General features: G+C 43.3%; 1 protein-coding gene across 1 annotated transcript in view; it reads right to left on the bottom strand.

Moving 5' to 3' along the window:
• The window catches only part of COL4A4 (collagen type IV alpha 4 chain), a 171,457-nt gene that overhangs the window by 122,378 nt on the left and 24,065 nt on the right, over positions 1-25,014 (bottom strand). The window contains exons 3-4 of the mRNA XM_058437866.1: positions 19,928-19,970; positions 15,288-15,365 (exon numbers count right to left, since the gene is read on the bottom strand). Of these exons, the coding sequence (XP_058293849.1) occupies positions 15,288-15,365; positions 19,928-19,970 (121 nt within the window). The remainder of the gene's footprint in view (positions 1-15,287; positions 15,366-19,927; positions 19,971-25,014) is intronic.

Below are 25,014 nucleotides of genomic sequence, written 5' to 3'. Positions count from 1 at the left end.
TATAAAATTCAGGAAATAAATGCTTTTTCATTAGGTTTGGGAATTATCTTTTCATCTTGCATGCAATTTATACATAAACTTCCCCAAATTATCTTTTGTGAATGCAGTACTTTACAGTAATGTATTATTTAGATACCTACCAAAATGCACGCTTGAATATAAAAGGGTAACTGAAAAAGAGACAGCCAATTAACTGACTATAAATCTCTTTAATGTGTTTCATTTCAGGCATGCAATACTGAATCCAGTGAGCTAATGGGAAGTTTGCAGAGGGGAAAAAAAGGAGTAGAAATGTTTAACGCAACAGTAAGAATAATAAAACTCCATTTAGTATAGAAATGTGTGCCAATTTGAGAAAATGCTATATAAAATATAGCATTTTTTTTTGTTTGTTTGTTTTTTTTTTCCTTGAGATGGGGTCTCGCTCTTCCAGGCTGGAGTGCAGTGGTGTGATCTCAGCTCACTGCAACCTCTGCCTCCCAGATTCAAGCGATTCTACTGCCTCAGCCTCCACCGTAGCTGGGACCACAGGAGCGTGCCACCACACCCGTCTAATTTTTGTATTTTTAGTAGAGACTGAGTTTCACTGTGTTGGTCAGGCTGATCTCAAACTCCTGACCTCAAGTGATCCTCCTGCCTTGGCCTCCCAAAGTGCTGGGATTACAGGCATGAGCCACTGCACCCTGTCCCTATAAAATACTTTGGGGGAAAAAAAAAAAAGTAAAGCAGGGAATAGTTATTTGCATTATTGAAGGATGCTAACCCCTCTCTCTCACCATCTCCTCCCTCCTCCCAGCCTGCCATCCTGACCTCCCTGCACCAGATTTATAAACAAGCTCTGTTGTTTCGCAGCATTTGTGCAGGCTTTCCTGTGCCGGGAGCGCCCCCACTCTGCCTCTGGCTGACTCATCTCTCAGGGCTCCAGTGGAAAGATTCCCCTGATCTCCTGCCCCTGTTCTGGAGAAGGAGATGCCTCTCCAAGGTGCCTCTGCAGTAACACTCTCACCCCTGACTATCATACTCTCTTCACTTGTCTGTCCCTCCCAAACCCACAGCCACCCAACCTCTGCTCCTGGAGGGGAAGGCCGAGTCTAAGCGCCCAGGGTCATGATGGTAAGAAAGGCAGAGAACAACAAACACTTCGTAAAATAATAAGGTAGCCCACTTCTACCCCAAGGCAAGACAAGCGGCCCTCCATATCCCTGGCTCCCAATCTGAGGACTCAACCGATCCAGATGGAAAATATTTAAAAATCAATAAACAGAAAAGAACAATACAACAAAAATTAAAAAATTTAAAATACAGTATAACAACTATATACTGTACATAGCATTTACATAGAATTCTAAATAACCTAGAAATGATTTATAGTATTTGGGAGGATGTGCATAGGTTATATGCAGATACTATGCAATTTTGTATCAGGGACATGAGTGTCCATGGATTTTGGTATCCACAGGGGAACTGGAATCAATTCCTCATGGATGCAAAGGGATAAGTGTAAATGCTGTCTTATGTCTCTGAATTGTCATTCCTAGAACATTGGTTAACAGTAATTATGCAAAATGGCAATGATTCCACAGCAAACTGTGCAGAGTACAACTTCACACCATGAGCAATGACTCTGAATAACAGGGATGTTGGTGTTTTTTGCTGTTGAGGTATAATGTAGGTGTTGTTATGCCTTTATTTCAACCATATGCAATGGCAAATACTACTCCTACTTTGCAAGTGGAAAAACTCACATAAATGTCTCCTTTTTTACAGCCATGAAGACTTTGTGATTTTATATTTAGGGTGGGTTTTTTTTGTATTAATAAGTATTTTGCTACATGATAAATTTTTAAAGGAAATACATTAAACCTTGAATAACAGCACAAAATCTGTCAGAAAGCTGCTCACCGAAATTTCCCAAACACCAATCTTTGAAATAGTCATTTGTTAGTTCACTTAATTTGAGTAAATAATTTATTCACAGCATACAGAGAATAATTCTATTTTCTTTAAATTGTTTCATGTAAAAGAACAGGTCAGTAAAAGAACTTGTGCTTACAAGTAAATATGTAGGCTTATTTTTTCATAAGGTTATAATAGAATTCACTTCAGGACAAATAGACATAAGTAGCAGGCCCATAAAAGACATTTTTATAACTAGAGAATCATTAAATAATCACAGGAATTTTGCATCATTAAAAAAAAATCTTTAAAGAAATATTTCACCCAGTCCTAACCCTGCACTCTGCACCACAAAAAATAACCTGCTGTAAAACAGGTTGCTGTGCCAGATTCAGTCTAGCAAAAAGAGAAAAACCACCCAGTGGAATGACTGGCTTTCAGATGCACAGCACCCCTGGGTTTTTCTGGCTACCGTGCGCATGCAACTGCCTCTGCAGCTTCTGAATTTCAGTGTGAGACGGTGAAGTCAGAAGACAGAGCCGCTGAATCCAGAAATGACAATCAGCTTGACAGCTGAGGAAACTTTGGCATGCCATGTGAAGCCACTAGATCATCTCTTTCTTTCTTTCTTTCGGTTCAAAGGCCGAATTGACACCGTGTCATCAAACCTGTTATTTGCGCCTCCCTAGAGCAGCAGTAGGCTCTCGGGCCAGCTGTACAAATAAAGGATGAAGGAGATGAGAGCAGACACAGAATCGCCGGCCTCCCTGTCTTCTGACGCCAGGGCATTCCTCTAGGATTTTGTCTCTTGTCGGTTGCCTAAGTCTAGAATATCTCTTGAACAGGGCTAAGATAAAATTACTTTTATTTCATAACAACCTAGTAAAAGAGGCCAAAAGATAAGAGGATATGTACTGTACTTTTTGAAAACCAAAATCTTCAAATCAGCCTTTTTGGCTGGCCATGATCTGGTTGCCCCAGGGACCAAAACATATGGGGAATGACAAAAATCTAAGAAATCGTTTGTCATTTTATCAGTAGGAGCACTAGGAGAAACACTACAAATAAACAACTACAAATATATGTACAGCCACACTTTTTCTGCCATGACTTCCTGCTCTTTCTCAGCTAGAAGTTAAATCAGTGCGAAGTATAAATAAATGAATAACTGAACAAACAAGAAAGATACTTTTGTTATTCTAATTATACAGATTTTCCAAATCACCCTTGAACTCTAAGACCACGATGTTGATCATCAAAAATGTCACAGGAAGGGGAAGGAATGTATTTATTAGGCTTGGTTACGGATTATGTGGCTGGCATGCTCCATACCTTACTTTATTTAATGCAACCAGCAACACTGAAAAATGTAGGCTATGATCTCCATATAGATGAAGGAAGGTGTAACTTATTCAGGCTCTCACACCTAGCAAGCTCAAATTCACACCTGGACCAGTCACTCTCTCTCCCAAACCTCTCCTCTTCCGCCTACCTGAGCCTGAGTCTAGCACAATGGAGGGTTCATCCACTAAATCACGCTCATGCCGTGCCCAGAGTGACATTTCAATCCCTTCAAGCCTCTCCTTATTTTTACACTTAAAAACAATCTATCCAGATACACTCAATGTTCTTTTATAAAGTTTCTTTAGGACACAATGTTATTAATTGAATTAATCGAAGACCTCTATTTTTTGTGGTTCTCAAATTTAACTTTCTGGTCCTATCCTATATCCCCAACTGTTTTCTAGAAACTTTCTTGCATCCTCTTCCCCTGTTAATTCATCTCATACATTGGGTCAAAGCTGAGCTCAGCCCTCTGCCTCCTCCTTCCCTGTCACTGAAGAGAGTAACTCTGTTCCTGGCATTATCTAAGCTCGCCATCCAGCTGCCAGCCTTGTCACCCCCTTTCCCTCATTCTCCATGTCCTTCTCATGACCAAGTTGATCACATCTCGCTTTGAACCAAAACCCAAATCTCATGCTCCTGTCTTACCTTCCTCCTGCTGCCAAGCACCTGGCCCATGGTCTTGTCAACTCTCGCACAGGTTCCACAAGCAACAATCTCCCTCATCTCCTTAACCCTGATCTTCTCCCCACTGCCCCATGCGACCGTCAATGAATCTTCTTCAGTCTCCCCTTTCCTGGTGTCATTGCTTTCACCAACACCTGCAATGGGGACAATCTCCTTTCCACACACCCGCCAACCTTATTCCCTGCAGTTTCCACACCCACACCCTCTGCCCCAAACACACTTGTTTCCATGAGGTCAGAGTAGCCTTTCTTTACCTGTAGCTCAAATTCTGCCATCCCTCCACCAAAAATATAATAATAATAACAGTAACAGTAATAACTGCCACCATGTACGAATCTAGACACAACACAACAGGGTGTTAATACATTCTTCTCATGGAATTCTTACCACCCTGTAAAACAGAAAGTCATCCCTGTATCTACGACCTCATTCCCAAAGGAGGAAGCTGAGACTCAAAGACATGAGACAAAAGACCTGAGGCTGTTCAGTTCTGACTTCAAGGCTTCTGCTTCCATTTAACTGCAGTCCTCATCAATTTCACTCCCCTCCAAACTACCACAACTACCCTAAAATAATTAATGACTAAATAACGCCATCATCTATTTCTCATTATTGCCTTGTGCATGCTACTTTGCTTAATATCTGCTTGGGGTTCTGTCTTCTAGTATACTTTTTTTTTTTTTTTTTGAGACAGAGTCTCACTCTGTCACCCAGGCTGGAGTAAAGTGGCTCAATCTCAGCTCACTGCAACCTCTGCCTCCCAGTTCAAGCAATTCTCCTGCCTCAGCCTCCTAAGTAGCTGGGATTACAGGCACACACCACCATGCCTGGCTAATTTTTGTATTATTAGCAGAGATGGGGTTTGCCATGTTGGCCAGGCTGGTCTCGAGCTCCCGACCTCAAGTGATCCGCCCCCCTTGGCCTCCCAAAGTGCTAGGATTACAGGCATGAGCCACTGCGCCTGGCCTCTGGTACACTTTTTGTAGCCAGGGATTCATGTACGTTTTTATTTCCACCTCAGCATCTTGGCCACTGTCTTGCACAGTATAAATTCTAAACATATACTCATGGATTACATGATCAGCTAAAACTTCCACAATTAAAATTAACAAATAAATATTCTTTTGAATATATTCATCCTTTTTATGAGTCTCATTATTCTTAATCCATTATTATTATCATTCCTTTCTTTTCTAATGCTTCCCTCCTTTTTAAGGCTTGATTGTAATTCAACCAGTCAGCCACTGGGTGACACTACAACATCACTCACAAACCCTTTGGCAGTGCCTCCAGGGCCTCCCCTATTGCAGGAAAAAGGCCCGTTCAGTATCAGGAAGAGTTACCGAGATAAATAACAAAAAGTGTTATCAACAGTAGACGATCCAGATACTGGACTGCAGTGGCAGGCTGTTTTCTTATACCTTAAAGTAACCGCAGTTGTTCACAATGAAATAGGGGCAAACTGAGGGATTTAGCCTGGAGTAACACTCATTCGAGATTTTCACTTGTTCTTAAGAGGCAGCATGGTGTGGTGGGAAGAACCCTGCACTGAGAACCAGGAGACGTGGCTTTGCCACTGAACAACAAGGTCAGCCCTTACTCCAGGCCACTGGAGAAGGGTTTTCCCATTTTAAAACATGGCATCTGCATCTGCTACGGGGCCTAAACAAGGCTAAGGGCTCCTGGTGAGCTCCCTGACAGCTCTAATCCAGTCGACTCTCCCTCCTTCTTGCCCGCCCTGTTCTCCAGCATCCCTGCCCCTTGGCCTTGCCTTGATTTGCTCCCACCTGTGTCTTGTGGCCCCCTCTTCCTCCCGTTTGGAGTCTCCCCCAGAGCTCTTCAGGGCTGCCCTGGCTTCCTGTCACTTTCTCCAGCCAAAGCATCCATTTCCAAGGGGTCAACTTCACCCACAGTCAGACAATCCCTCTGTGTCCCTCCCTAACCCAGACCTTCCTTTCTGAGCGCCAGTCACATATCCAACTGACCACAAGCGCTGCAAGTCCAAACCTGGACTCATGATCACCCCTGAAACGTGCTTCCTGAGCATGCACCACTGTCTACACACCAGCTTACACCTCTCCTGGGAGTCCTGCATGCCTCTAACTGCCTGCCCCAACTGCGTCAGGTGAGTCTCCTCATTCCTATCAAGTCTGCCTCCCAAACATGTCCACCTCCCATCCACTTCCCTACCCTCCACACTCACCCCCTTGCTAAGCCACCAAGACTTCCTACCTGCATGACTGCAGTAGCCTCGTAACAGGTTTTCCCTAACATTACCTACCTGCCACCAGCCACACTCTCCAAACAGCACCAGATCATCTTATATAAATCCAATCTGCTTCTTCCCTTCTTAAAATCTTTCAAAAATTTCTTATTACGCAGGAAAACCTGTCTGCTTTTTTTTTTTTTTTTTAAATGGAGTCTCACTCTGTCGCCCAGGCTGGAGTGCAGTGGCATGATCTCGGCTCACTGCAACCTCCGCCTCCCAGGTTCAAGCAATTCTCTGCCTCAGGCTCCCGAGTAGCTGGGATTACAGGCACCCGCCACCACGCCCAGCTAATTTTTGTATTTTTTTAGTAGAGATGGGATTTCACCATGTTAGCCAGGCTGGTCTTGAACTCCTGACCTCATGATCCACCCACCTTGGACTCCCAAAGTGCTACAGGCATGAGCCAACATCCCCTGCCCCTGTCTGCTTTTTAAGCTGCATTGCAGGCTGCCGGGTTCCTTACCCACTGTGGTCAAACCTCTCTCTAGTCACGTTTCAGTCCCTCAAACATGCCAGCCTGTCTCCTTCCCACTTCAGGGCCTGAGCGGAGGCTGTTCCCCTTGTCTGAACACTTGTAGGGAGCTGAATGGCACCACAAAAAAGATACATGTCTTAAACCCAGAGCCTGTGACTATTGCCTTAGACGGCAAAAGACCTGATCAAGTGAAGGGTCTTGAGCTGAAGAGTTTCTCCTGGGTGATTTAGGTGGGCCCTAAATGCTACTACATGCCCCCTTTATAAGGAGGACGCAGAGGGAGATTGATGTGGACACACAGAGGAGCAGGCGACGTGAAGACAAAGGCAGAGACTGGAGTGAGGCCGCCAGGAACCAAGGAATGCCAAGGACTGCTGACACCACAAGGAGTGGAAGGAGGCGAGAAGCAGGTTCTCCCCCAGAGCCCTGGAGGGAGCCTGGCAGTGCCAGCAGCTTGCTTTTGGACTTCTGGCCTCTAGAAAATACATTTCTGTTGTATTAAGCCACCATGTATATGGTCATTTGTGACACAGCCATAGCAACTGACAGAAGGCTTCTCCTCCAGGCTGTGGCTAGGAGAGTTCTAATTCCACCTGGTTCAAGCTCAAGTGCTAATCCACAGCTCCCTGTGCCCTGACCCCCATATGCTCCCATGCAAATAAGCCAGGGCACCAAATTGTCCACCTGGGGAGGGAGCAAGGATTTTTGTCTTATCTTTTCCCTGATGTGACTTCAACACCTCGAACGGTGCCTGGCGTTCGTCAGGCAGCCAGAAATAGTGGCCGGAGGGGAGTCTTGTCTGTCTCTCGGTTTGGCTCTGAGCTCCAGGCTGCAGGGACTTTCTTCTTTACGACTGAGGCCTCCATGGCCTGGTCGGATGCCTGGCATGTGGCAAGTGCTCAATGGTTACTTGCTGAATGAATGGAAAGCTATTATTATTGGTATTATTATTCATTGCAGTTGAGATTGTGTGATAGAGGCCGAGCGCAGTGGCTCACGCCTGTAATCCCAGCACTTTGGGAGGCCGAGATGGGCAGATCTTTTGAGGCCAGGAATTCAAGACCAGCCTAGTCAACATGGTGAAACCCCGGCTCTACTAAAAATACAAAAATTAGCCGGGCATGGTGGTGTGTGCCTGTAATCCCAGCTACTTGGGAGGCTGAGGGAGGAGAATCGCTTGAACGCAGGAGGTGGAGGTTGCAGTGAGCCAAGATTGCGCCACTGCACTCCAGCCTGGGGACAGAGCAAGACTCCGTCTAAAACAAAAACTAAAACAAAACAAAACAAAAAGATTGTGTTATAGAGAAATAAGCACCTTGGAGACAGCTGTTTGTGGATTTCTTGGCAAATTATTGAATATGGTTGTTTGAAAGGAGAAATTTGCTTTTATTTCCTAAAACCTTTATAATTCCTCATCTTAGCTAAATAGTCAGACGTTACATTTGTACTAAAGAGGTATTCTTATACTAAGTGCTTTCTATTTTCCTATATAGTAGAGTATTTCCCCCAAACTGTGCCCTGCTTTTGAGTGCACCTGCATCGCTAGCCCTTATTTCTTGCCAATAACAAGTTCAGTTCGGCCCCGCATTTGCTGAGCTCTGCACCCAGCCTCGCCTGGGTCATGCTGGGTCACACAGTTTGGCAGTTGTTGCTATGGAATTGAACTCCACGTGAGGAGACCAAAGGCCCTGTTGCAAATCACTGACAAGTTAATGAGGTGACTGACCAGGGCAGATGTGCCCAAACCTGCCTTCAGACCCAAACCACAACTAGGATTCCCAGGGGAGAGTCTTGTTATGTTAGCTCTATATGTAAGACTTGGTCTGTTTGGAAAATAGGTAATACATTCTACAGTGCAGTAGGCAGATAAAAGCTTCTTTTCTCTCTTTTCTCATGCATGGATGCTGGATTTAAAGAGATATTTCTCAGCCTACTGAAATGATGTTAGTTAGCTGGAGTTATTTTCCCATGTAGACATCAGCTGCTGCTACTTCTACCGCTATAATTTATTAATGGACCAAATAGTATTAAATGATAGGCAGGGATCCTTCCTTTACTCTCTAGGCCTCCCAAACCCTGTCCAGAAATCCTTACTCAAGGCCAGGCGTGGTGGCTCACACCTGTAATCCCAGCACTTTGGGAGGCTGAGGTGGGCAGATCACCTGAGGTCAGGAGTTTGAGACCAGCCTGGCCAACATGGCAAAATCCCATCTCTACTAAAAATACAAAACTTAGCCAAGCACGATGGGGGTGCCTGTAATGCCAGCTACTTGGGAGGCTGAGGCAAGAGAATTGCTTCAAGCCAGGAGGTGGAGGTTGCAGTGAGCTGAGATAGTGCCATGACACTCCAGCCTGGACGAGACAGACTCCATCTCAAAAAAAAAAAAAAAGAAAAATAATTAAAAAAAGAAAGAAATCCTTACTCAAGCACCTACACAGATCATCCTATAGCTGAAGATTCAGCCTTTAACTTTTGCAAGTTTTCTATTCTTCAGAAATCAAGGTTCCTGTTCTTGACATGGGGAGACACTTTAACAAGCTAAGCCCAAATTATAAACTGGAGGCTGGTGGGCTGAATTTTACTGGGGAGTGTGTTTAATTGCCAGGCACTGGGTTTTTTTTAAAAATTCTGAATTCTGATGCCTTTAAATGACAAATGCACTGTCCAGCTCCTAGTAGCCCTGCCCTGAGCGCCTCCTCTCCCCATTACCACATTCAGGTCACCAGCTGTTCCCCAAGGACATCTGAGTCTGCCACCTCTGACAGGGACTTCATTTACCAGGGAATTCTCCAGTAGTGACAAAATGAGCCGGAGAGTTCTTGGAGGAGGAAGATACAGCAAGAAGAACAAAAAGCAAACCCAGCAAACTCAGGGGTTGAAAAAAGACCACCTTTGCCAACTTCCAATTGTCACGGGAACTTGTTTACATCAAAATAGAACACAATTGACTTAAGTAAACTTTGGGGACATAAAAATTATTGTTCTGAACCATGTATCAGGCTACAGGTAGAAAATGTCCTAAAACACAGCTGTGTGAGTGATAATGAGACTGAGTTCTAGAACTTCGGGTGCAAGTAATTCAATGAAATGAAAAACGTTAACAGTAATTAAAATTTCCCAAGTAAATTCCATTTTTATCATGGAATGCAAGCTCTTAGGAGTATAAGGGATGAGTGAATGAGATTGCAGGGAAAATACTTGCAGTTTTTTAGTGATTTTAAATTCTCAGAAGAAAGAATGACTCACTCATGTTTGATTTTGGTTTTCAAACCAAAAAGACTAAGACAATTCTTGACCGTTAAGTCATTTGACTTCCGTGTTTCCACATCATAAGATTTTGTTAATTTCACAATTGTTATACTCCCTTGAATAGAAAACAATATGGGGGAAAAACTGTGGACAGTGTCTTTATTATCATCCTTGTTACTAAAGTATAACTTATAAAAGGTCCTCATTCTAATTTGTAAGGACATGTAATTTTCCCTGCAAGGAGCCCACCATTAAACACAGAGAGCTTCCTCCCTTGAAACTGATAAGGAATAATAGAAAATCCTGCCTGTTATACCTCATTCACACCCTTAAAGACGGGCCATAGTGAGGTTCAGGGAAATGTTAGGGCCTGGTCACAAGTCATTTGGGAAACCAAGTAAATAGTTGTCATATGGGAAAACCCATGCCCCACATCACAGAACCATGGGCTGCTAGAGCCGAGGGGACCAGCCAGCCCCCTCTAGGACAAATTCTCACATCCCAGGTGAGGGCCCTGAACCTGAAAAAGATCAAGGAGGTAAGCTCCAGTCTCCTCCCCTCAGCCTGGAGCTCTTCCCAGGGTGCCATTGTACCTTAAAAGGTCCAAGAGCTGCAACCCTCTTATTTGTTGTTGCTGCTCAAAGTGCTTATTTCTGACCCTACCTGAAATTCACAAGGGAATTTGAACTATGTGAGATTACTCATTTCATAACAGGCTTAAATGCTAGTGTGTGGGGAGAAAGTCTAGGGTTGGGGAAGAGATTCCCCAGTAATTCTGTCCCTCTCTTCTCTTGGGTATGGGAGATCCGCCTACAGAACCCCTGCATGCTGGCCTGACCACCAGCTCAGCTCCCAAATCCTGTCCAGGCTGGGATCTAATTTTTTTTTTTCTTTTGAGACAGAGTTTTGCTCTTGTCGCCCAGGCTGGAGTGCTATGGTGAAATCTCAGCTCACTGCAACCTCCACCTCACAGGTTCAATCTATTCTCCTGACTCAGCCTTCCAGGTAGCTGGGATTACAGGCACCTGCCACCATGCCCTGCTAATTCTTTGTATTTTCAGTAGAGATGGGGTTTCACCATGTTGGCCAGGCTGGTCCTGAACTCCTGACCTCAGGTGATCTGCCCACCTCAGCCTCCCAGGGTGCTGGGATTACAAGAGTGAGCCACTGTGCCCGGCCCCTGAATTTTAGTTTCTTAATATATGTGTATTAACTGCCTGTTGTGTGCTTTCTACTGTGATAATCTCAAAGTACAAAAAATGACCCCCAGTTTACAAAGGGTAGAAGTGAAGTTAGGCAAACTGTATTTCAAGGGTGTCCACAGTGGGTCAGGAGTCAGGATCAACGTTTTACTTGTGTTCTCATGACCACCTTCAGGAAGTGTACGCTTGCAATCTAATCAATAAAGTCAGGCACATTCACACTCAAATCCAGCCAGAGCTACAGGGCAGGGCAGGACAAGTACAGCAAAAGAGAAGCAGGTAAGCAGCCTGCTAGGGGGTTCTGGCAGGGAGACATTGACACTGGCTGTGATGAGCAGAAAGGCCTTGTGGTTTGGCGTCTCCACTGAGCTCCTTTGAGAAGAACAGAAAAGACAGAGGCAGAGTGCAAGTGGGAAGGCATTCAGAAAAGGGCAGAGAAGTGGAAATATTCAGATTATCTTCAAGAGTGAATGAGTGGCCCAACTGCTGCAGCTGGAAAGGGTCAAACGGGCAGTAACAAGGATTACAGCTGAAAACTCATGCTGGGGCTAGACTGTGGGCCTCCAGTGGTACAGTGACGGGGCTGGACTTCATTCTGTAGACATCAAAGGAGGTCCCCCTTGGTTCTCCACTTTAGATCGTTCCATCTCCACCTCTAACTCTAGCTCTCCTGTCTAGTTATATTGCGAACCATGGCCGTTCCTCAGCACCGAACCAGCCTTGCCTGTCAATGATTGCTTTAGACATAGCAGTTTTGATGTGGGGTTTGATGAAACTATTACCTACTACTACCTACTACTACTATGGGCATTAACCTGTAAGAGAGGAATACTTTCCTTCTTAGGAATACCCCGCTATGCTACTCGAGGGCTGTGCAGCCTCAGGCAGATCCCTCAAGCCTCAGGAATTTGGTGTATTCCTATTCTGATAGTCCCCCTTGAGCTGTCACTGTAGCTCAGAAGGTTGGCCGGCTGCTGAGGACTTGAGGGTGCTGCCTTCCCAAACCACCTTCCGTTATGCACAAGCCACACTCCCAAATCCTCAGGTGGAAGATGTCACAGCGACTTGCAGCCTTCCCATGGAAAACCCATTCATCTCAGGAGGACCAGAGGCTCCCTGTTGTGGCACACACAGCTCTCCTTGACCATGCAGACACAGAGACACACAGCAGAGTGCCGCTCGGGACCGGGAGCCTTCCCAATCCAGAGACTGCTTAGAGGGTGGAAAGTACACCATCTACACATGCAATGCCTTGTGCTTGTTTAACAGCCCAAGGACGTGGAAAAGAAGGACCAATGGGGGTATGTGCAAGGAAACCCAGGCTTGGTCAGAGTCAAGTGGCAACCCGAGTTTACAAAGTGATGCTACAACCCAGCAGTTGGTACCTTCATGTAATAGTCTTTCCACAATCATGGAGCAAATGCTGGGGTTGAAGCCAGACACCTGGGTGTGATTCCTGGCTCTCCCGCATCCTAGAAAGTTATTTAGAACTGTTGGGAATTTAGTTTCCTTGCCCTAAAGGGTGGAAATAATACCTGCATCACAGAACAGAGGTGAGATTAGAACAGGGCTTCTCAATCTTGGCACAGTTGGCATTTTGGATGGATTTTTCTTTGGTGTGGGGACTGTCCTATGCATTGTAAGATGTTGAACAGCACTTCTGGCCTCTACTTGCTGGAAACCAGTAGCATCCCCCTTTCTGCTAAAACAACTCTCAGCCTCATTCCCATTGGGAGACCCGCTGAGGTGCCTTTATCAAAGCAACTGGTCCTCTTTGTTTTGGGGTCTGCTCATCCCGTTCTTGCCACAGGGCTGATGAAATCTATTTATCTTGGTCCTGAAGCTCAAAGTCATAAAATTTAGAGGCACTGAGTTTTTTTCCTTTTTGCATTTATACAATCTTGGTATATTTACATTAACAGTCTCACAAAAAAAGCCAGGCTTTTTTTTCTATATAATGTGAGCATTTACACAAAAAAAGCTAAGGACTTTGTTTTCTTGAAGCTTCATTTTGAAATTGTATTATGAAAGTGGCTCAAGACCAGCTGGACACAGGCTCATGCCTGTAATCCCAGGACTTTGGGAAGCCAAGGAGGGAGGATCACTTGAAGCCAGGAGTTTGAGACCAGCCTGAGAAACACAGCAAGACTCCACCTCTACAAAAATAATAATAATAACAATAATCAAAAAAATAATTAGCCTAGTGTAGTGGCATGTGACTGTAGGCCCAGCCACTCGGGAGGTGGAGGTGGGAGGCTCACCTGAGCCCAAGAGTTTGAGGCTGCAGTGAGCCAAGATCATGCCACTGCACTCCAGTCTGGGTGACAGAGTGAGACCCTATCTAAAAAAGCATAGAAAAGAAAAAGCTCTGGCCTGGCGCAGTGGCTCACGCCTGTAATCCCAGCACTTTGGGAGGCCAAGGCGGGTGGATCACGAGGTCAGGAGATCGAGACCATCCTGGCTAACATGGTGAAATCCCATCTCTACTAAAAATACAAAAAATGAGCTGGACATGGTGGCAGGCGCCTGTAGTCCCAGCTACTGCGGAGGCTGAGGCAGGAGAATGGCGTGAACCTGAGAGGCGGAGCTTGCAGTGAGCCAAGATCGCACCACCGCACACCAGCCTGGGTGACAGAGCGGGACTCTGTCTCAAGAAAAAGCTCAAGATAAATTCTGATGAACAAAATTTTTGATGTACTGAAGAAGGAACAAAGCAGTTTAAGCATCAGTGGATTTGTCATAACTTATGCTCAATAAGGCAGCTGCTCCCAGTAAAATAGGCCAACAAAAGAACCCATTGCACACCTGCTGTGTAAAGATGAAGCAATACCATGAGAGAAATATGTCGTCCCTTCTCTCAGGAAGGTAGTGTTTTGTGTCCTTGTAGACTCCTCTTTACCATACTGTGCTTTTTGAATGTCATGCACAGCCCCCTATGATTGACTTGAACACTGTTACAGACTGAATGTTTGTGGCCCCCTAAATTCATATGTTGAAATTCTAACCCCCAAGGTGATAGTAGGAGGAGATGTGGTCTTTAGGAAGTAATTAATCAGAGTGGAGTCGTCATGAATTGGATAAATGCCCCTATAAATGGGACCCCAGAGGGCTCTTTCTCTCCACCATATGAGGATACAACGAGAAGACACCATCTGCACACCAGGAAGCAGGCCTTCAGCAAGACGCTGAATCTGCCAACACCTTGTTCTTGGGGTTCCCACCTTCCTGGACTGTGAGAAATAAATTTCTCATAAGCCACCCAGTCTATGGTATTCTGTTACAGCAGCGAGAATGGATGAGGACACATTTCAAAAGAATCATTGATCTGACTCAAAAATTGTCCCAAACTTCTATACCACACTCCTTTCTTGTGAGATTGTGGGAGTAATTATAATTAAAGAATTGTTTGATCTAATACTTTATCACAAATGAATTAGTGGGCTACCGTCAGAACATGAGGGAGACGTTAACAAATGTTCAAGAGACCTGACAGACAGTAACCAAAGAGGTTCTTGGCTTTGCAGAACAGAGGATCTAGCGTGCTCATCAACATAGCCATTCTGGGTGGACTTGAGCAAGACATTAACTTTCCTGGGCTTCGGTCTCCTGCACTGCAAACGTGGTATCCTAAGAAGGTTCTTATGAGAAGTCAATGAGCAGAAGCATTTTGAACTCACTGAACAGTACCTGGCACATAATAAACATACAAAAAATATAGCTATCGCTTCATTAGAACACTGTGCCACTTGTTTCAATAGGGACAATCCAAGAAAGAGTCCTACGATCAACCATCTGGAAAGACCAAACAAACTTGGATTTTTTTCTACCAACTTTAGTACTTCTCAGAGCCTTTAAAATGCCATATTTCAGGATGGTGACCCAGTAGGTACCATTTCACACCAGGACCCTTCCTCCATAGGGCAATTCACAAGACTAGTGTCGTATAAAACCATGGGTGAATCGCAGCTTCCTAGACTGTCTTCTAAGCCCAGACTGTGTAATATAATTGAGATTGCTACTAGAATGTGAAAAACATCAGCTGTGAAATACATAAATATTATCAAGGACTAAAATTTGCCAAGAATCTGGGACTACTTAATATTAAATATTCACAAGGTCTCGAAATTCAGGAATGCTGCCCGTGTTGGTTTTTATGTCACTTACCCGAGACCCCTTTTCAGGAACACAGTGGCAAACAGAGCAATCTCTTCCTCCGCAAGGACCAACGTATTTCTTTCCACTCTGGAAAGTGAAGCATCTTATTTAGTATACCAGTACTCATCGTTTAACTGGGTGCATAACACATACATTATAACAAGCACTCTTGGTTTACCTTTGACTCCATGAGAAGAAAAGACTAACCATGACATATAAAAAGATGAAGAACTTAACACAGTAGCTTAATAATGAGGGTTGATCATATGAGCAAGAAGCTTCCAAAACTGAGGATGCTGAAGGAAAATAAGTATCCTTCTAAAGTAGTTTGGCTTTAACTGAAATCTTCTCCAATTTCTCCCTTTCGGTAAGACTTAATTTATTAAGTTGTGAACAGTCTTAGAGTGTAAACTATGTGGTTAGGCAATCCATGCATAGACAATGGAGTCTAGTTTAAATGAAAAGCTTGTTTTTTTTTCAGGGCTTGTTTTCCTTTATCTTCAAGACCAGCTACAGTGTGTCTCCTCCCTCATCAAACTGTCCTTCATAGGACAATTCTTCTGTCCCATCCTTGGGCTTAAAATTAAAATTGTTCTTCCTACAATTTGCTGAGACTCCAAGATGTTTTCTCTAATGTGTTTCTCAAACAGAAACTCCTGAACTTGAATAATTTGGACCTTTTCCCCACTTTTAGCAAACTTTCCAACACTCTGTTTAGAGCATCAGACACACACACACACACAGACACACACACACACATGCCCTTTGGGAAGAATCAGGTCCTTGTTCTCATGAATCCTAATCACCTATATCCAGAGTCATCATCCACTTCCATACAAAAGTGTAGTCCCAGAGTACTATTTCCATAAGCAGATCCCTTAACAGCAATCACCATGATGCCCCTGCAATGAACATGAGCACTGACCGTGCATTCCCAGGCTGGGCCGGCCAGTGGGGAGGGAGTGGTGATTTAGGCCCCTGTGTAGTGGACAAAGCACCTCTAGGTGCTAGGACCCGAGGGCATGGATAGGAATATCAAGAAAGCATCAGAGAAAAGGTTTGCCTGGCTCATGATCTGGCCTAACTGTCATTGCAACATTTATACGTTGGCCATACAATTTTATGATTGATCAACATTTTTAAACTTAAGGCTGTGAACTCAAGCCTTTAGACCACTGTATGATGGGAAAACACAAAACAATAAAACTGGCCGGGCGCGGTGGCTCACGCCTGTAATCCCAGCACTTTGGGAGGCCGAGGCGGGCGGATCACGAGGTCAGGAGATCGAGACCATGGTGAAACCCCGTCTCTACTAAAAATACAAAAAATTAGCCGGGCGCAGTGGCGGGTGCCTGTAGTCCCAGCTACTCTGGAGGCTGAGGCAGTAGAATGGCGTGAACCCGGGAGGCGGAGCTTGCAGTGAGCCGAGATTGCGCCACTGCACTCCAGCCTGGGCGACAGAGCAAGACTCCGTCTCAAAAAAAAAAAACAACAAAAAAACAAAAAAACAATAAAACTAATATTTATAATTCCCATGGAAGACATATATACATATATATGTGTGAATGCATATGAATATATATGTGTATATGTGAATATTCATGCATGTATACATATATATGAACAGGTATATGTGTATGGGAGGGAAAAGAGTCTAATCAGCATATATCATTTTTCTTTTCACTCACACAATTTAGGCTTATTTTGGAGAAAAATATGCTCAGACACAATCCAAAAGAAAATACCTTTAAGCATTAATTTTAAAAAGACATCTCTGTAAACAATATTCTCATGGATCATTAAAAGCATACAAGAATTTGAAGCTTGACGAGAGTCAAGCGATTAGATAGTTTAAGTTTAAAAATGTATTTGAAGTTTCAGAAATATATGCCTCTTGAGTTTTGAGTAATGTTGTTATCTGTAAATGCAGAAATATTAAGTTAAACACCCTGATAAGGTTAAAAAAAAAATTAAATGCCCGGGCCCAGGTTGGGACAGCAAGAAAGCACTTAAAGTAACTAGACTGAATACTTGGGTTCATTTAAGGTTGGGCTTCATTACTATGTGTTCACTGAAATATCAAAACAACTGGAGGAAAAAATATAAGGTCAGTTGATTAGATGGCTTGATAATAAGGGCAAGTTTGTTATTATTATTTCTTTGCTTATTTTTGCCAAACATCACTGAGATGTTTGCAGCAAAACTACGTTTCAGGAAAGAATCAGTTTAAAATAGATTAGTAGATTCAAAAAAAAAAAACAGAAATAGTCACATATCAAGCTTTGACTTGGATCAGTAAAAGGAAAAAGCAAGAGGTGATTTTAGCCTCTGCAAAGTTATTCTATGTAGACATTCCCCAATAAACATTTAAAAGAGGAGGGTGAATTTATAGAGGTCTGCACCTCAAAAATAGATTGTATAAATTCATTTTAAAAGATAAACACAATATTTCAGACAATTAAACATTCAAAGTATGAACCACATTCACTAGGAATACATTCACACTCTCAGAAACTAATGTTACTCTTCTTCAAAGAGAAAAAAGGAAAAGTCACTATCTGCCTTATCTCAGATATTGTTAAACATATATTTGTCACATAGAAAAGTTCAAAGGCTGGCTGTGGTGGCTCATGCCTGTAATTCCAGCACTTTGGGAGGGCAAGGCTGGCAGATCACTTGAAGCCAGGAGTTCAGGACCAGCCTGGCCAACATAGTGAAACCCCGTCTCTACTAAAAATAACAAAAAAAATTAGCCAGGTGTGATGGCACATGCCAGGAATCCCAGCTATTCAGGAGGCTGAGGGTGGGAGAATCACTTGAACTGGGAGGCAGAGGTGGCAGTGAGCTGAGATCGTGCCACTACACTCCAGCCTGGGCGACAGAGTGAGACCCTGTCCCACCAAAAAAGAAAAAAGTTCAAACAAAGAAGTTATTAATGTCTTATACTTGTAATTCCATCTTCTTTTTTCAAAAACAAATAATATAGGCACATAATTTTAAAAATTCAAATGGTGCCAAAGAGTATAACAGGAAAAGAAATGCCCTCTTTCAACACTGGCCCCAAGTTCCCTCCTATATAGGATAATTTTTTTCAAATAGGTGTCTGGGCATTAATAAGCATATTCATACAATGACCTCATTCACACACACACACGCACACACAGAGGCAGATGAGCACATGGGCACACAGGCACAGATGCGTACAAACACACTTTTGGTGATTTGGACTTGTTTCATTTTTATCCAAATGGTGGATTGCTCTGTATTTTGCTGTTTTCACATAATTGAAAGTCTTCAATATCATTCCAAAGTAATACATATGCTTATCTATCAGACCACATACCATACTTTGTTTAACCAGTTGTTGTTGAAGGAAATTTAGGGAGCTCCCTTCTGTCTATACTGAACACTATCCTGAAATTGGTATTCTTGGGCATATTTATCTGTATGCATGAATCAGAATAAATATGTATGACAAATTCCAAAAAGACACACTCCTGTGTCAATAGGTAAGTGCATTCAAAATCCGGATGGGTAATACCAAATTGCTTCCCACCGACATTGCATCAATTTGTATTGCTACCTTTAAAACCCAACGATAATATGGCCACTCCCTGTGTGAAATCTCTAGACTCTCTGCACACCACAAGCTGGTAGAAGGCCTGGGATAGAAAAATCTTTGATTCAGAAATTATATTTACTTGTAAGCAATATTTTTAAAAAAGCAAAATCTAGGACTTTGCAGACTTTAATAACAGGAAAAAGAATATAACACAAAAATAAACTTTTAAAAATCAAGTAAGAGAAATAGAAGAAATACACATGTATATATCACAGTATTGTTTCCACTCATTATTTCAGGTGATGCTCTCAAATGCATGTCAACAAAGTTGGGCAAGTCTTATCATCCCTACTCAATACAGGAGATAACTGAGTCTTATATAAGTTAAGAAATGAATCATTGGCAGAGCCAAGAACCACTGGCTCCTCATTCTTTGACCCAGGTGTTTTCTGCTCCCAACTTGTAGGAAAAGGAGAACAGAAGGTAATTTTGCATTTTGATTTGCTTTGAAAAGACCTACAATAACTTGACTCACTGAAATTGCATTGGGTGAATCCAAGGTGGAGAGTATGAACAGATAGGGATGTGTTCACTAGAGTGATTTAAACCAAGTCAGTTGTTTCAAGATCAAGCTGAGTTGCAGGCAGGCCACAGTGGGATTTCCCAGACACATCTGAGGGTGAGTTTAATGACTGAGATTCTTCAGTGAGGAAGCAGAAGAAAGATAGCTTATTACAGAATGTTCTGGGCTTATTTTTCTTCTGAGCTAAAATGTTCAAATTATTCTCGTATTTCTTGATTTAATCTTGAAATGGCCCAGCTGCCTCTTGTCTGTCTCCAAAAAAAACTTTTAAAGAAAGGGTTATGTTCGTATTAAAATACGGAAATCCCCAATACCTAGGCAATTCAGAAAGCAGTCTTGACTATAGAATATAAAAGAAATCTTAGAGTTTATTTAGTCCTATTCTCCATTTTACAGGTAAGAAAACTGATTCCCAGAGGGTGATTTCTTTCAAAGTATAACAAAAATTATGCATTCTATAAAGTGAATTTTCATAATGCAACCAGAGCTAGTGAATGTACTTACCCCATATACATATTGTACAGAAAAGAGAATAAGTATAAGTGACCTACGGAAAAACAAAAATGCAGATTAATTTAAACAGTTTATTTTCATGTGAAACAAATTAAAAAGAAAAAGAGTAAAGGAATTAATTCCAGAAAGCTACTTTTTATTTCTATGAGGCTGCTCCTACTAGCCGACTTATCATCAGTGACAAGATCCATGCTTTCCTCTCTCTGGCTGCCATCATTGCCTTTCCTCTTTTTAATCAGCCAAGAAGTGTGTGTTGAACCCCTTGTGTGGTCCTCATTGTGCTGGGGACCATGAGGACCCTCTGAAAGTGAGACCTGGAGGGACAGACGAGTGAAAGAAGATGATTCTCAGAATGAAAACTGCAGGAGAGAGGGAAGGTGGCAGCTTTGTTCAGAGACACACACTGCTGAGACCAGTGTATCCCAAATGCCATTTAGTGGAAGCAACTAGAAGGAGGGAAGGTGGAAGGAAACCTAACTGGACTGGGAGGATGGTTTGGAGAAAAAGGGACATAATATGGAATATTTAGGGGAAAGTTATGTAGTCCAGGACCTTATAAGTGAGACAGAAATCCAACTGGGGTAATTTCATTATTACAAACAAATTTTAACAGAGGAGATATGGAATTTTTAAAGACCACTAAAAGGCCAAGCGCTGTGGCTCAGGCTTGCAATCCCAGAACTTTGGGAAGCCAAGGTGGGCGGATCACCTGAGGTCAGGAGTTCAAGACCAGCCTGGCCAACATGACAAAACCCCATCTCTATTAAAATACAAAAATTAGCTGGGCATGGTGGTGCATGCCTGTAATCCCAGCTACTCCGGAGGCTAAGATAAGAGAATCGCTTGAACCTGGAAGGCAGAGATTGCAGTGAGCCGAGATCATGCCACTGCACTCCAGCCTGGGTAACAGAGTGAGGCTCTGTCTCGAAACAACAAAACAAAACACCCATTAAACATTTGCATATATTTTCTAGGCCTTATATTTGTCAAACAGCTTCTGGATCCATCACCTTATTTAATGCTTAAAACAGCTGTGGTTAGAACTTCGGGTCACACCATTCGAAAGGATGGTAGGAGAACTGGGGCTCAGTTCTGGGCTGTGATTTATCTGCCATCCTTGTTCTTTCATTCTCTGTAGAGCCTTCTCCTCTCTAAAACCTCATGTCCTAAGTGAGCCTTTGTTCTCCACCCTCTACTTCTTCCTCTTTTGCTGAGATGCTGACAAACACTACAGATGTTTACAGAGCTGTGGATCTGGGAGATGAGTAACTGGGTCCAGCCCATACTTAATGGCTCCCACACTAAATTCCCTCTCTCCCCAGCTGTTTTTGTGGTAATTCCAATACAAGCCAGGTTGGCTTTTCATTGTAGTAACCAAATAAATAAAGAGAAAAATATAAAAGGGGTGTTAAACACCGGGAATCAACTGCTTTAAATCAGGTTGAATGTGTATTTACAACTCTTGCTTGGTAAATGAGTTATTATCACTGGACATTTTTAAATAGGATATGTTGCATTTTACAGCAATTGTCGCTTCTCTCTATATAATCTCATCAAGGATTGTAGGCACGGCATTTTCTTAAACCTTTTATAGAAGAGCAAACAGACTTAGAAAAGTTGGACAATATGCTCCAAAGAGTGCAGACAGATTGGCCCCGAGGGGGCCAGCTCGGGTCAGGTCCAAAGATCCTTCATAGTCCCTTTATCCTGCACTGGACTTGTTCTTTCTGCCACTGTAGATACTAAAAAATAAGATCGGGGGGTGGAGGCAAGATGGCCGAACAGGAACAGCTCCGGCCTACAGCTCCCAGCCTGAGCGACACAGAAGACGGGTGATTTCTGCATTTCTGTTTGAGGTACCGGTTTCATCTCACTAGGGAGTGCCAAACAGTGGGTGCAGGACAGTCGGTGAAGCGCACTGTGCACGAGCCAAAGCAGGGCGAGGCATTGCCTCACTCGGGAAGCACAAGGGGTCAGGGAGTTCCCTTTCCTAGTCAAAGAAAGGGGTAACAGACGGCACCTGGAATATCGGGTCAGTCCCACCCTAATACTGCGCTTTTCCAATGGGCCTGGAAATCGGCACACTAGGAGATTGTGTCCCGCACCTGGCTCGGAGGGTCCTATGCCCACGAAGTCTCGCTGATTGCTAGCACTGCAGTCTGAGATCAAGCTGCAAGGCGGCAGCGAGGCTGGGGGAGGGGCGCCCGCCATTGCCCAGGCTTGCTTAGGTAAACAAAGCAGCCAGGAAGCTCGAACTGGGTGGAGCCCACCACAGCTCAAGGAGGCCTGCCTGCCTCTGTAGGCTCCATCTCTGGGGGCAGGGCACAGACAAACAAAAAGTCAGCAGGAACCTCCACAGACTTAAATGTCCCTGTCTGACTGACAGCTTTGAAGAGAGTAGTGGTTCTCCCAGCATGCAGCTGGAGATCTGAGAACGGACAGACTGCCTCCTAAAGTGGGTCCCTCACCCCTGAGCAGCCTAACTGGGAGGCATCCCCCCAGTAGGGACAGACTGACACCTCACTCGGCCGGGTACTCCTCTGAGACAAAACTTCCAGAGGAACTATCAGACAGCTGAATTTGTGGTCTCACCTAAATCCGCTGTTCTGCAGCCACCGCTGCTGACACCCAGCCAAACAGGGTCTGGAGTGGACCTCTAGTAAACTCCAACAGACCTGCAGCTGAGGGTCCTGTCTGGTAGAAGGAAAACTAACAAACAGAAAGGACATCCACACCAAAAACCCATCTGTACATCACCATCATCAAAGACCAAAAGTAGATAAAACCACAAAGATGGGGAAAAAACAGAGCAGAAAAACTGGAAACTCTAAAAAGCAGAGCATCTCTCCTCCTCCAAAGGAATGCAGTTCCTCACCAGCAATGGAACAAAGCTGGATGGAGGATGACTTTGATGAGTTGAGAGAAGAGGGCTTCAGACAATCAAACTACTCTGAGCTACGGGAGGAAATTCAAAACAATAGCAAAGAAGTTAAAAACTTTGAAAAAAAATTAGAAGAATGGATAACTAGAATAACCAATGGAGAGAAGGGCTTAAAGGAGCTGATGGAGCTGAAAGCCAAGTTTCGAGAACTACGCGAAGATTGCAGAAGCCTCGGTAGCAGATGCGATCAACTGGAAGAAAGGGTATCGCTGATGGAAGATGAAATGAATGAAATGAAGCGAGAAGGGAAGTTTAGAGAAAAAAGAATAAAAAGAAATGAACAAAGCCTCCAAGAAATTTGGGACTATGTGAAAAGACCAAACCTACGTCTGATTGGTGTACCTGAAAATGACGGGGAGAATGGAACCAAGTTGGAAAACACTCTGCAAGATACTATCCAGGAGAACTTCCCCAATCTAGCAAGGCAGGCCAACATTCAGATTCAGGAAATACAGAGAATGCCACAAAGATACTCCTCGAGAAGAGCAACTCCAAGACACATAATTGTCAGATTCACCAAAGTTGAAATGAAGGAAAAAATGTTAAGGGCAGCCAGAGAGAAAGGTCGGGTTACCCACAAAGGGAAGCCCATCAGACTAACAGCTGATCTCTCGGCAGAAACTCTACAAGCCAGAAGAGAGTGGAGGCTGATATTCAACATTCTTAAAGAAAAGAATTTTCAACCCAGAATTTCATATCCAGCCAAACTAAGCTTCATAAGTGAAGGAGAAATAAAATACTTTACAGACAAGCAAATGCTGAGTGATTTTGTCACCACAAGGCCTGCCCTAAAAGAGCTCCTGAAGGAAGCACTAAACATGGAAAGGAACAACCGGTACCAGCCACTGCAAAAACATGCCAAATTGTAAAGACCATCAAGGCTAGGAAGAAACTGCAGCAACTAACGAGCAAAATAACCAACTAACATCATAATGACAGGATCAGATTCACACATAACAATATTAACGTTAAATGTAAATGGGCTAAATGCTCCAATCAAAAGACACAGACTGGCAAACTGGATAAGGAGTCAGGACCCATCAGTGTGCTGTATTCAGGAAACCCATCTCACGTGCAGAGACACACATAGACTCAAAATAAAGGGATGGAGGAAGATCTATCAAGCAACTGGAAAACAAAAAAAGGCAGGGGTTGCAATCCTAGTCTCTGATAAAATAGACTTTAAACCAACAAAGATCAAAAGAGACAAAGAAGGCCATTACATAATGGTAAAGGGATCAATTCAACAAGAAGAGCTAACTATCCTAAATATATATGCACCCAACACAGGAGCACCCAGATTCATAAAGCAAGTCCTCAGTGACCTACAAAGGGACTTAAACTCCCACACAATAATAATGGGAGATTTTAACACCCCACTGTCAGCATTAGACAGATCAACGAGACAGAAAGTTAACAAGGATATCCAGGAATTGAACTCAGCTCTGCACCAAGCAGACCTAATAGACATCTACAGAACTCTCCACCCCAAGTCAACAGAATATACATTTTTTTCAGCACCACACCACACCTATTCCAAAATTGACCACATAGTTGGAAGTAAAGCTCTCCTCAGCAAATGTAAAAGAACAGAAATTATAACAAACTGTCTCTCAGACCACAGTGCAATCAAACTAGAACTCAGGATTAAGAAACTCACTCAAAACCGCTCAACTACATGGAAACCGAACAACCTGCTCCTGAATGACTATTGGATACATAATGAAATGAAGGCAGAAATAAAGATGTTCTTTGAAACCAACGAGAACAAAGACACAACATACCAGAATCTCTGGGACACGTTCAAAGCAGTGTGTAGAGGGAAATTTATAGCACTAAATGCCCACAAGAGAAAGCAGGAAAGATCCAAAATTGACACCGTAACATCACAATTAAAAGAACTAGAAAAGCAACAGCAAACACATTCAAAAGCTAGCAGAAGGCTAGAAATAACTAAAATCAGAGCAGAACTGATGGAAATAGAGACACAAAAAACCCTTCAAAAAATTAATGAATCCAGGAGCTGGTTTTTTGAAAAGATCAACAAAATTGATAGACTGCTAGCAAGACTAATAAAGAAGAAAAGAGAGAAGAATCAAATAGATGCAATAAAAAATGAAAAAGGGGATATCACCAC

The sequence above is a fragment of the Hylobates moloch genome, unplaced genomic scaffold (assembly GCF_009828535.3).
Source record: "Hylobates moloch isolate HMO894 unplaced genomic scaffold, HMol_V3 SCAFFOLD_1, whole genome shotgun sequence".
NCBI lineage: Eukaryota > Metazoa > Chordata > Mammalia > Primates > Hylobatidae > Hylobates > Hylobates moloch.
Note: the sequence above shows the minus strand (reverse complement) of the source record. Positions and strands in the feature narration are given on the sequence as shown.